General features: G+C 51.6%; 1 protein-coding gene across 4 annotated transcripts in view; it reads right to left on the bottom strand.

Annotated features, from left to right (window-relative positions):
- The window catches only part of USP7 (ubiquitin specific peptidase 7), a 63,314-nt gene that overhangs the window by 15,129 nt on the left and 35,200 nt on the right, over positions 1-12,985 (bottom strand). For 2 of the 4 annotated variants that reach the window (XM_045993598.1, XM_045993599.1), the window contains exons 3-11: positions 10,374-10,572; positions 8,491-8,629; positions 7,784-7,872; positions 5,616-5,724; positions 4,558-4,688; positions 4,086-4,140; positions 2,973-3,053; positions 2,783-2,873; positions 379-461 (exon numbers count right to left, since the gene is read on the bottom strand). In XM_045993598.1, the coding sequence (XP_045849554.1) occupies positions 379-461; positions 2,783-2,873; positions 2,973-3,053; positions 4,086-4,140; positions 4,558-4,688; positions 5,616-5,724; positions 7,784-7,872; positions 8,491-8,629; positions 10,374-10,572 (977 nt within the window). The remainder of the gene's footprint in view (positions 1-378; positions 462-2,782; positions 2,874-2,972; positions 3,054-4,085; positions 4,141-4,557; positions 4,689-5,615; positions 5,725-7,783; positions 7,873-8,490; positions 8,630-10,373; positions 10,573-12,985) is intronic. The other 2 variants (XM_045993600.1, XM_045993601.1) reach the window with 1 other exon arrangement.

Genomic DNA, 12,985 nt, shown 5'->3' with positions numbered 1-12,985 from the left:
CCCAAGCGCAAACCACCACGAACCAGAAGTGCAAGACAGTCAGAACGTCCGCTGCAACTAGAAGACGAGGAAAAGCTCCCGGCGGAAACCAGTGAGGAGAGGAGCAGAGTCACAGACGCCACAGAGAAGACGCCTCCCAACGGCAGCACGGGGTCTCCCGCATGCCGGGGGACGGCTCTACCCGAGAAGCTGCACGTCAGCCTCCCCTCTCAGCTCAGCCCCACCAGCGTGGGCACGATCGGAGGCCCCAGAATACAGTGTCTGTACGAAGGAGTAAAACCCCGAGCTCTAACCACGAGCAGTGGATGAAAAGGTACAAATGCCTGTTTCATCCACAACTGAAGCAAAGGACGCAAAAACAGCACACGGTTCCGTTACCTGCAAGCCGTGCTCCCCGGCGTCGTATTTATTGTCACCGTCTAGTTGTTCCACAGCCACATAATCCACAAATGATTCAAATACTTGAAAGACAGAAAGAGAAGAAAGTCAGCCGACGATTTCACTGGAGCCTTGATGGTAACGCAGCCATCCCAGAACCCTCCGGCAGGCAGGGGAAGAGAGCCCAAGGAACGACAGCCCTGGGCGGCGGCTCCCCGCCCCTGCCACAACCCCCTCCCCCAACCGACGGCTCTGCAGAAGTCCAGAACCTCTAAGAACACAGACATGGTTCTGACCCAAACACTTATCATAAAGCTACAGCTGAAGTGAGGCAGGAAGAGAGCGGGACCGTGGGGACGGGAGGCACAGGCTGGGACATGAGTAAGATGAATCAGGGCAGGACCTAGCATCAAACACAGGGACTGAGCTGAGAACCTCCCGCTGCCACGAGAGCAGAACTCAAATGCCCTGCCTCACACACAGAGAGGACCCTGTGCAGGGACAGGTGTGTTCACCGGGATGGAGTGCTCCTCTCACAGGGTGTCCAGAACCATCACAAGGCTCCCTCCGAACAGCTTACAATTCTGTCAATTAAACCACAACAAAGCTAGGGGGTGTGGAGAAGATGGAGAATTCGCCAAGGACCACCAGTGGACCAGAAGGCAGCATCTAAAAGCAAATTCCACAAGGACAGAACGTCCAACTGCTAACAGAGGTGCAGAGCATGGGGAGAACGTGACAGGTTCACCAGAGACCCAGAGGGGCAGGCCTGACATCCTACCTGGGCAGAAAACCATTCTGGGTGGATTACAGATAAAGAAAAAAGACAAAACAGTAACAGATAAGAGAACAGTTGGATGTCAGGGCAGGTGTTCCTACACAAAAAGCAGAGAACAACAGGCTGATTGCACTCAAAATTCTGAAATGCCATTTAGCAACAGAGGAGAGAGCCATGCGGGGGGAGCAAGTCAGCCAGCCGCCACACGAGCACCGCAAGCATACACAGAAGCCCTCCTGCGCTGCTCCGGCCGGAGAGCACGGGCCTCGCTCTCCTGTGCTGCACGAACTCACACCCTGGACGACGGGCAGTCCAGGACTGGGATCTGGAAAGAGCCTGTCCCCTGTCCCAGCTCACGTGCAGAAGAGAAAACCACACAGGGCCCAGCACCTCCCTGACAGAAGGCAGATACCATCTGGGGCCGGGGACAGAACCGCCAAAAGATGGGGGGCAGGCCCCAGAGCTCACGCCGGCCTGAGAACGGTCTCTGCTCCCCCAGCCACAGCGACGAGCCCCTCACACGTGGAGCTCCAGGCAGAAGACTCTGGAACGGTGCTGCCTCAGCCGTGGGCCCAAGCAGCATTCACTGAACACTGCCGGGCTTCTGCCTGACAGAGCGCAGAATGCGCCTCCGAAGAACCACACTATGTGCAAGTCGCTTCAACATGCGCCGGAACAAAAGGTTAAGGATCCCCAACACCCAGCGACACAAACCACCACGGCAGGCATCCACAAGATGCCCAGACATGCAAACAAGCTGAGAAACAGAGCCCGGGATGACAAGTAAATCCACAGAGACCCATAAATCCCAGGTGACGGAATTGCTCAACGACAACATTAAGTCACTACTGAATACGTTCCTGATGTTCAAGAAGATATCCAAATGGCCAGTGAGCGTTTGGAAAGGCGACAATGTCGATGACCTTCAGGGACATGTGTACTCAACCTGAGAGGGCACCCTCCTCCCATCAGAATGTTTGGTCTGAGAGCTGACAGTTCCGCTGTGGCTGGGGAGCAGTGGCTGCTCTCACACAGCGCTGGAGGGACTGGAACTGAGAAACGGACAAACTGGCTTCCGCTACCGAGCCAACAATTCCGCTCACCATGAACGCAAACACGTGCACCGGAACTGGGCACAGAACAGTCAAGGAGCCTTAGGCACAAGAGCCGCGCGCTGAAGACCCCCACGTCAAGGAGAGGACGGTTTCGACATGCCTATGATGCACCCCCCACATGGACCACCATCAAGCGGTGAAAAGGAACCCACTATCACTCCTTGTGGATATGATGCAGAGAAGTGCAGAGCAGAAGCTGTCACCCACACGATCCCCTCTCTGGAAATATTTCAAGTATGCAAACACAACCTAGGAGGGGAGGTTTAAGCCCCAGCAGCGGTTTCCTTTGAGAAGGGGAGGTCGGGGTGGGGAAGCACCGGCATCTAGGCAGCCACGCCGTGCGGCCTGAGCCAGGTGGGGGACCGAGCCCATGCGCGCTCAGCGAGCTGCACACTCGTCACTCGGGCTACCTTCTCTGAGCAGTGTTTCAACGAAAAACCACTCGGGTAAATGAAGCATTAAAGCACAACAGAAATGAGCAAGAGGTCATGCCAAAATGTACAGGACTTACTGTTTTTCTTTCCTTTTATACTTAGTTGGATGTCATAATAATCTTCTCTTCTATCAGATCGATAGTCTACTTCTTTACACTGGATGTAGGACTACAAATAAGGAAAATAAGATGGCTTAAGGATTAATTGTCGAAATACTTGCATTCTTAAATCGCTTAAGATCATTACTGAAAGCTGGTAGCCACATACCACCATTTTGCCTCTGAATAGCTTGGGTATGGTGCCTTCCACACAGGTGCCTTTCATCTTATTCTCCACATTGTCAAGCAACTGGAAGATAAAGTTGTGACTTTGAGAAAATGTTATGCTTAATTTACAGTAATTTGAAACTTGACTAGGAAATTTCAACGGTCAAAGGAGCTCTAGACTATAAATATTATGACCTTTAGCATGCAATTATGAAAACATACAAAGTCTTCTTCCTTGGTTGGGTATTTACAAAAATATCTACATGCAACAGTTGAGATTAACCTCAGTACAGCCTTTGGAATGAATTAGTAATCTGTAGTGCCTTTAGAAGCATTTTTTATATTCATTTTACCTCTGTGGAAAAGCATGTAAATTGAGCACTAAACTTAACTCGTATTGGTCCACACCAAGAGATTAATGAGGTTGAGCCTGTCAACAGGATTGACTGGTTTGTCCATGGATATTTAATGAACTGGATTCAATCCAGCTAGTGCTGCAAAAAAGAAAACACACCTTGCCCAGCCAATCACCTTGAATAACCATTTCATGTTGTGTGCGTGTGTGCGTGTGTGCGTGTGTGTGTGTGTGTGTGTGTTTCTATGTGTGTGTCTCCATGTGCATCTCTGACCACAACTGGAAGGACGGGACTCTGCTATCGACTAAAGACAGTTTTGGGGAGAATCACCCGCACAGAGGGCTGCCCCAGTTAGAACCTCTGTGCCGAGGGGGAGTCTGGACACTCTGGAGAAACGCCGGAAGTCCCGATTCTAACAGCGAAGCAGGGGGATCGGGACAGCTCCTCAAGCCAGTCTGCGGTTTCTGGATTAGTAACTGGGGCAGACGTACCAGTTTATTAACAAAACCAAACCATACTACCTCCTGCTCTGTAAATCCATGTTTCCCCTCACACTGCCCTCTCCAACAGCAATTCCGCTCATTCTTTCTGGCTCAAATGAGACAGACACTGCCTCTCCTTCCTAGCCTGGTTCTGCCCTGCTCGAGGACGGGCACGTGGGGCATGGAGCAGGTCTGAGCTCGGGCTGGGCCGCCGCGTCTGACGGTGCTCTGCTGCAGTCAGTGTTAAGGAGTGTACGATTTCGGCACAGAACTTACCACTCGACACAGCTCTTGAACGTCGTGCTGCATGAAGCTATCTAAGGTTTCCCACCTTGGAAAGAGAGAAGGAACATTTATATTTAATCCTCCACGTTTCAAATAAGAGCATATTAAGCAACTCAGACTTAAGAAAGTAAACTGCATAATCAGCCATTATTCTGAAATTCATTTTTGGAGGTTATTTCGGGGGGCTCTGGTTTAAAGACACCCCAGATTCGAGCAGGACACCACAGCTTTGTCTTCCTCTGAACATCTTGCTGTGTGTGAGGGGACACTGTTATGTGGCAAATTAGGTCTCAAGCAAAATTCTTAAAACAGAGCCTTCATGTCCAAAAAGGACAAACCAAGTACAACGTTAAAAATACTTGGGCGCACTTAAATGCCTACACTCTGCTCTCCATCCTCCTACTACGTGCTCATGACTCTTCCTTGGGGAAGGAAGAAGGAAAGGCAGATTTCTGATACATACCCGAAGGACTTTGTTAGCTTTTTTGTTCCTACAGGCTTATCGCTGTGCTGTAATTCGTAGAACACTCTTTGTAACGCTAAGGGGACGCTTTTGGACGAATCATCACCCTCTGTTGGCATCATGTACACAGCCTAAAATGATTGATTAAGAAATAAAAATGGAATTTTATGTGAAAGCATCATTTCTAATATCACAACGGCTTAAGGCAGTGGATAGGGCTTCTAACTATCCCCCAAAACAGGTCAGGAAGTTTTTTAAAAACAATAATCATGAAAGTCTTTAAAGGCAGTATAAAAAACACAAGAAAGTAAAACGAATTTAAAAAATTACCCGCGGCTCACCATCCAAAGAGAACCACTTTTGTTTCCTACCTCTTAAAGCCACACTTTTTACCTTAACGGTACTTGTGAAGAGAAGCTGTGGTAAGACCTAAGTGCCATTGCAATGACCCACATCCGCCTGTCCCCGCAACACCGTCCTGTCGGGGCAGCGACCGACAGTACCGCCGGAGCAGGACAGCCAGCAGCACCCCCAGAACCAGCCAGCGGCACCCCCACAACCAGGAGCCCATGTTGCCTGCACCGCTCTGTGCTGTTCACACGGCATTCCAAAGGGACAGCTGACTAGCTATCCTCCATTAGAGCCAAGGCATGTCTGTGGTTTTTATCAGTATTCCCACGAGCCTACGTTTTACCTGTAAGTGAAAATTAGACTTCACGGCCAGTGGCTTTGTCCATTCAGTTTTGACATAAAACTTCCAAATGTTGCTGTTAATGGCTTTCATATTAAAAACAAACAAACTGTATCATGGGGCCACAGAGCCCCATGAAGTTAGGTCTGTTAGCCAGCCAACTTTTCATCACCCAAGTTAGCTTCACAAGTGTCCACACACTGAGGAATAAAGATTCGCATTCGCATAAAAGAGGGCCCTCTCTGGAGACAGCACTGTGGTACTGGGAGGGACACGGCAAAGTCGGGTGACAGGACTTTGCTTGTCCCTTAGGACTTGAGCAACAGGGTGGGTGGAAGGTTGAGGGGGAGAAATACCATCCATTTACCTTTCGTAGTTGATTTGTGAAAAATAAAGTCTGCAGCAGGCTGTTCATGTAACAAGTCGCTCCCTGATTCTTTAAACCGACATAGCCCGTGTGCTTCTTTGAATCCCACCTACAAGATCAGTTGGAGGTTGAGGGAAAAACCGCACAGGACACCTCCTCGCTTCTGCAGTGTATGTGGAGCGATTCGGCAAGACGCCGGCAAGCCCCCGCGCTGCCGTGCACCGTCACCTCCTGCCCACCATCCTGACACGGGAACAACGGCCAACTCACCCTCCGAGGGAGAAACTCACCGCCAGGCCCCCAGGCACCAGGACCAGGAGTTCTTAGCACGGTCACAGGCTCTGTTCGCCCAAGTGCACGAACCCAGCACTAGAGAAGCAGCTTAAGGCCACTGACGGCAGCCCTGCCTTCTTTGTCTGACACACCACTCACACACAACCGTGAATCCTATGCGACGGGCCCGTGTGGGTCCACTGCACACATACTAGGTCACATGTGGAGTCAGCAAGAACCGCACAGTCGGAACCCCTCTCTTCGCAGTTGTACAGAGAAGCAAAGACAAGCATGTACACTGGGGCAAATTCTAGTTCGGGCTTCTCAACTCCCGGTTCTCTTCCTCCCTAGTCTACAGTGGTGGTTGCGGAGGAGAAAAGGTGTATTTTCTCAGAGTTAGCAGCCCGCGCTGCACACTGCCCCCATCGTCACAGGAAGCTAGAGAGAATGCCAGTTGAAGCCACCCCCTTCCCCATCACCCTCTGGATATAACGCAAAGCCATGAACAAACATGACTGCCACCAAGCGTGACCAACCCTAGAGGAGATGCTTACTGCTGGCCGAGGCCGGGGTCCATAGTACTCTGTGATTCCAGGGTTAGCCTATGACCTGGCTGCCACACTCAGGTGTCCCAAAGGGCCCTAGCTCAAGTGTGTGTGTGAGTGGGTGTGTCTGTGTGTGTGAATGCATCCATGGAGAATTTTAAAAATTGGCAAGAAAATGCAAGAATCCTAAATTATAGATGGTTATTTTAGAAACTACAATAAAAAATTAAGCAATAATGGCTGAACAGGTTTGATAAGACAAGCAAGAAATCTGCTGTGATTGGTAAATCTGGAAAACCCCAATCTACTTTTTTAGTGAAGAAAGGTAGCATCATAAACATAGGGAAGATTTTCAAAATGGGGGGAGGGGCGGCGTAAAAACCCACAGAAATTGAACCTTCTTGTTTGTGCTTCCACTGCTGATGTCTGGATCTAACCTGAGCTCTGAAAAGGCTCAGGAAAAGCTGGATTCTTCCTGTGCATGCCCCAGGCCGCAGCAGCCGGTTCGCAGACTCCTCCGCTGCCCCACAGTTCCCGGCCCCGGGCCATCTGGGTGAACCCACACCCGCGCTCTTGCCAGAGCAAGAGAGAGAAAATAAGGGGAGCAAGAAACGGGTGCCTGCCGCTCAGCGTCTTCCCAGACTGCACTCGCCGCCTCACCCTGGGGCCTGGACAAGGCAGCAGGGCCCCACAGCCAGAGTCCAGCTTCCGGCTCAACTTCCGCACCTTCAGGATGCACCGCCCAACCCCAGCCTTCCCTGCTGGTCTCCTGGCTCCTGTTGCTCTCCCTGCCCCAACCTCTTCCCCTCCTTGCCAAGTAGTCCCGCACCCCTCCATGCCTCCTGTAAGGTCGAACACTGCCTCGTGCACACAGACCTCCCACCACGGAGCAATCACTGCATCTCTTGCTGGTCCTCCGAGTTGGGGTCCACCTTCCTCACCATATTCAACCCACCCATTCCGCCCCCGCTTCCTGACTCAGACCCGCCGCTCCCAGACCGTCCCATCCCTGCCCTCTTCAGAGTAAAATGTGGGCATTTCCTCAGGATTTACGAGCTGCCCCACCAGTCTGGATATTTGAGGATAGAAATGCACGGCTATTTTGCCGACCACCATCACCTTCCTCGTGCACAGCAGTGTCCGGCCTACAGAAACCGCTCCAGAAAACAGGCCAAGCAAAGGAGTGAACGTGAGGCTGGCGTGCAGAGCCACACACGCCCCGACTGTGTGGGCAAGCGCAGAGAGGGTGCGTATCCGTTAAGTACGTGTGTCTCTGCTCACATGCTAGTGCTTCTCTCATCACAGCACAAAAGGTGTTTCTTAAGAGCACCCAATTAAAGAAAAACTTACGCAACTCCATGGGGAGCATCCGCCTGTACAAAGACTTCAAAAGTAACTTTGTCATCATCTATAAATCCTTTCTCAGGATCAGTCACTTCCTATAAAAAACAAGAATATCCAACTTGCATAAGAACACACGAATGCTCGCTTCTTTCTAAGCAATTAGCCCAGTGCCCTCTACGTATTAGAGGAAAACACTACTTCTTCCAACCCCCACCTGGTGCTTCTGATTTTGCAGTGTTTTGATCTGCTTTAGCTAATATCCTCTGATCAAGACCAGCAAGGGCTAGAGTCCTCCAGGAAGCAGCCGGGAGGCACTGGGGACTGATCCAGGGCACGGCCTGAGGCACCAGCGCTCGGTCCCCAGAGCAAGGGCTCGGAGAGGCTCCAGGGATCCAGTGCTGGAGGGCCGAGCAGGACACTCCTGCCGATGCGCTCCTGGGCTCCACCTCTCCCAAGAGCAGCCGAAACACCTGGGCCTGAGAACTGAGGAGGTTCCCTGAAGCCATGCCCGACTTGGGTGCCCCCCACCACCAATACTGCCCTGTCGGCTGCTTAAAACCTCAGCCAGCCAACTGGAGGACACACAGTTCCGGACACCTGCCCCACTTAGGAGGCACACGTTTTGATGCTGGGAGACACAAGGCTCTGAGGAGTGAAGGAGCCCGGGAAGGAGTAAGGCTCAGATCACTCCGTGTCAACAGTCGGTTACTTACGCTCCAGGCCATGAAGTTGGAAAACCCCCAATCGTTCTCCTTGTGGAAGAACAGGTGGCTAATGCGGCGGCTGAACGACTTCTCGTCGTCTCTGTAATTGATGATCTTCAGCACGGCTTGCGCGTGGCAGGACCACGACCTGTTCGAGGAAAACCCAAGCCTCAGTTGACCGATGTAACTGACGTCCGCTCACTTCAGTAACAGTACACAGAACTTCCCACATTAGTCTTCCTTTTTCCTCTTTTATTTTTTGGGAGGGGTGGGAGAAGCTGGGAGAGCGACACATTTACCTCTAATCGTGAACACAGCGGAAAGAGTTTGGGGTGCTCCTAGGCCACCTGCAGTGCTCTGACCCGTGGTTTTATTCATTTTAATTCCTTTACAAAGTTTTAGGTCAGGTTCTTTTTTTTTTATTGCTACCAGTAAAACAGAAAAGTCTCTGAATTTTGGATACTGGTCTTCAGAGTCTATGAGAGGCTGGTTTTCTGGTCACATGGTAGTTTGAGTATCTACTCCGGGTATTAGTGACAGAACAGAACAAGAGAAGATGAAAGTCGTGCCCTCCAGGAGCCCTCCCCGCCCCCAACAGCAGCTCCCGGGCAGAGCTGTGCCGGCCACTCCTGGGGGACTCCGCAGAGCCACCAAATCCCAGCAGAGCACAAGAGCCCCTGCTGCCGTCGAGGTGGGCAGAGATCACAAAAGGGCCTCTGGATCAATGTCTAAAAACCGAAAAGGCTACAGCCCTTGAAAGGTCCACTAAGGGCTTGGAGCTAGAGACGTGAGCGCAGCATCAGTACCAACACTATGCTGGCTCGGGCCGGCCACGCTGGACAGGGCCCGCTCGCTGTTTCCCCAATGACTGTCAGCATGAACTTGTCTGTTAGACTAATGTGTAGCCCAAATACTCACCAGAAACCAGATCATAATGGGAACACAGGAAGAAAAAATTTAACCTACACAAAGGTCCTGGCTGCAGCACACACCTGCCTTCACCCTTCTTACCCATTCCAGGCAAATGCCCAAGGAAACGGACTGCATTCCCTGGGGCCTGGACAGAACAGGGAGGGCCAGTGCCCTTTGGGTAACAGCCTTCAATGAGAGCTCCAAAGAGCCACTGTCTGGGGGTGACCACACAATCATGGTCCAAGGAAGCAGCCTTCTCATGGGCTCCTCGATAGGGAACAAGAAGGACATGGTGACCTAGTGATCCGGGGACCCCTTCAAACAATGTCAACTAAGCTTCTGAGAAATGCTGAACAGTGACAGTTTTTAATTCCTTCTCCTTTCGAGAAGGAATCAGTGGGAAAAAAATGTGAAGCCTTAATCTTTAGTTTCATCTGAATAATGGGACCATGAAGACTTTTCTCAATTTGAAGACATTACACACTTCTTTTTAAAAATGACAGGAACAAAACAATATTTCTAAAATAAGCCAAAGAGGCCCATGTTGTAATACCCTCCAAGAGTGTTTTAATTCAATCTTTCTGAATCAACACACAGGAACTGGTTAACACAACAATGGGGAGGCCACGGACCGGAGGATTTTCCTGGACTACAGTTTTCCCTTCGGGCAGTGACTGATAACCTACCAAAGAACCCGCACAGGGGCCCGATTCCAGGTTCTGTGGGCTGGGAGACCCTAACACGTGAACCTCACTTTCTCATTTGCAAGAAAAACAGACACCTTTTCTAATTTGAAGAGAATACCTACCAGTGAGTTTTAAGGAGGGGAATGTATTTCATCGAATGTAAAATCAAAGGGCTATGTAGAGGCAGCAAGGAAACTCAATACCATTAAGTCAAAGAGGCCGATCAGATCGGGCCTTGAATCGCATAGCGTAACTATTTGTGGGTTTGTAATCGCATCATTTAAACTGTCTTACGTGGAATCAGATTCAGCATTGCACTGGAGAAAGAATCCTACGCTTTTTTGGTGTGGTCTGTCTGGATAAAAGCGTGGCATCACCATAATCTTCCATGGCAGATTTCGCACAAAACACGGAGGGCTAAGGACCGACTCACTCAGTCTGCTGAAGCGCTCGACAGTGAACTGAAAGGTCGCCTCGGAGCGCCAACTCGTGTCTGCAAGAAAAGGCCGTGTCAATCACAGGGCTCGGGCATTGTCAAACAGCACCGACGGCCGGCGGCCGTGGGACCCCGCGCGGGACAACCGACACCTGCGGGAACCCGCAAGCTAACCGCTAACCGTGACTGCGGGAAGCGAGAGCGCCCTTCCCGAGCACTGACAACCCACAACAGTGCGGTGGCACAGGCTCACGTACGAGGGATCCAAACCCAAAGGGCTAACGACGCGCACCTGCCTGCCCTCCTCGACTCCAGAGTTCGGCCTGTAAGAAAGGTCTACTCTACTCTGGCAATTCCCAAGTCACCCTCAGGGAGTGGACAGCCCCCCCCCCCCATGGGACACCGGCTAGAGGCAGGGGCACTGCAAGAGGGAAGAGCTGACTCTGCCCGGTCTGCAGCGGAGCAGGGAGGGGGCGAGGCGCCTGTGGGCGCATGGAGTCCATGGGGCACCCGGAGAGAGGGCCACAGCCATGCCCGCCGCAGCCAGCGCTGTTCGAGAGACAGGACTGCTAAGTGAGCCCCAAAATAAATGTTAACTTCACCAGTTCTCCATTTCTGTGAAAACACCAGCCTGGACTCCTGAAGGGGGATTAACTTAAAGAGAAAGAAACTGGTATTCTCCACACGAATCGTAAAAATCGTTACATTTACTCAACAAGACGTGAAGGCCAATTTAGGGAATTAAGGTTTCCTCCGATAGATAGTGGAGTATGGATAGAGTGCCTCTCTCTTAGCAGACTTTCAATTACAAGTCCCACTTTAGGGGCGCCTGGGTGGCTCAGTGGGTTAAGCGTCTGCCTTCTGCTGAGGTCATGATCCCAGGGTCCTGGGGTTGAGTCCCGCAGTAGTCTTCCTGCTCCGCGGGGAGCCTGTTTCTCTCTCAAATAAGTAAATAAAATCTTGGGGAGGGGAAAGAAGTCACACTTTAGAACCGCACCTGTGACTGAGATGGTGACTCTTCATTCACAGGTGACACCGGCTGCTGATGAGCCCTGACAAGCCCAGCAGCGGCTGCGTGGGCGCGTCCCAGCTCCTGTGAAGGGCAGTCCTCCCCAGGCCGCCGCGCCGTCTTACTGGCTGGCACTTTTACAGAACGCCAGGAAGCGGCTACCCAAGGTCAAGGTGCTACACTAATCTCTACGTGCTTTCTCTCCACGTCGGTACCTCGTGGCCACAGACAGGCCGCAGTTCACCAGGCGGGACGTGTTCGGAGGCCTGTCCCTCTAAGGAACACGGAAGGCTCTGCCTGGTTTGGCACCAGGGGCTGTTCTGGCATCCCTGACCCCCAAGCCCCTGAAGCGCCCAGGGAGGCTCTCGGGCTTGGGGAAGAGCATGGTAAGGACACGCTGCCTCCATCCTTCCGTCTCCAAACTTCGCTAAGACAACCAAGTGCCCAAGATACGGAATCCTCGGGCTCCGAAGCGCGCGTGTGTGTGACTACCTGAATTGCTCTGAAGAAAACATGTCCATCAATCCTCATGAGAGGGCAGTATTCTTTACCGAAGAAATAAGAACCAGAAGTAAGCGTGACAGCTGGCCCTGGCCCCTCGTGTCAACGCTCTTCCTCCCGCAGTATTTCGGCTCCGTGTAACCCGGCTCCACATACAGCACAGGCCCTTCAGAAGGAAGGGCTGCTCCGGAGGGGGCGTCCCATCTCAGAGCTGCACTATGTACCCAAGCTTCCTCAAGAGGCAGCGAGGACTTAAACCCCTCGGAGGGGCAAAAGTCCCCGAAAAGGCCAAGAGATGGGTTCAAGGTCATGTGTCAGAACAGCTTAGGAACAAAGTGGGCCACTATTTCAGACTCACACGTGAGCTGCATCTCCATCCTGCAAGGGGGCCCAAGACAGACGTCACTCCCACTTTGCAGATGAGGGAACGGAGGCTCGTCGAGGCTGTGGTGTATCTTACCCGAGGCGACTCACAAAACGAGCACAGTGGGTTTCAGTACTCAAGATCTGTGGCCCCTAAATGGTGATCTTGCCTCTGGTTTACAAAATGCCATATTCTAGAGTTTAGATGCAGAGCCCAATCAAACTGGCCTGCTTTATGGGGACCAAAGAAATGCCATCAACCAAATGAGAAATCACCTCAGGGCACACACTCATGAGATCCTGAAGAGCTCACTGTCCCGAAGCTCTGCCTTGCTTCGAACTCAACTACTGGCTTTCCGATGCGATTCCATTCTTTGTCAGTTTCGGTTTTTACACAGACAAAAACTGAGACGTATCCTAAATGCTTTTTTGTTCTCCCCCACACTTTATAATCGAATTCCAGAATTCATCCTAAATATTAAATAGGACCCAACAAAACGCAGAGGGCACCGAGCTACCGAGAGCAAACCTTTCCTTCAGAGGCAGAGAGGCCCCTGCCTCACATGCTCGGCTCACACGTGGACTGACATTCCACCT

The sequence above is a fragment of the Meles meles genome, chromosome 21 (assembly GCF_922984935.1).
Source record: "Meles meles chromosome 21, mMelMel3.1 paternal haplotype, whole genome shotgun sequence".
In the NCBI taxonomy this organism is placed as follows: domain Eukaryota; kingdom Metazoa; phylum Chordata; class Mammalia; order Carnivora; family Mustelidae; genus Meles; species Meles meles.
Note: the sequence above shows the minus strand (reverse complement) of the source record. Positions and strands in the feature narration are given on the sequence as shown.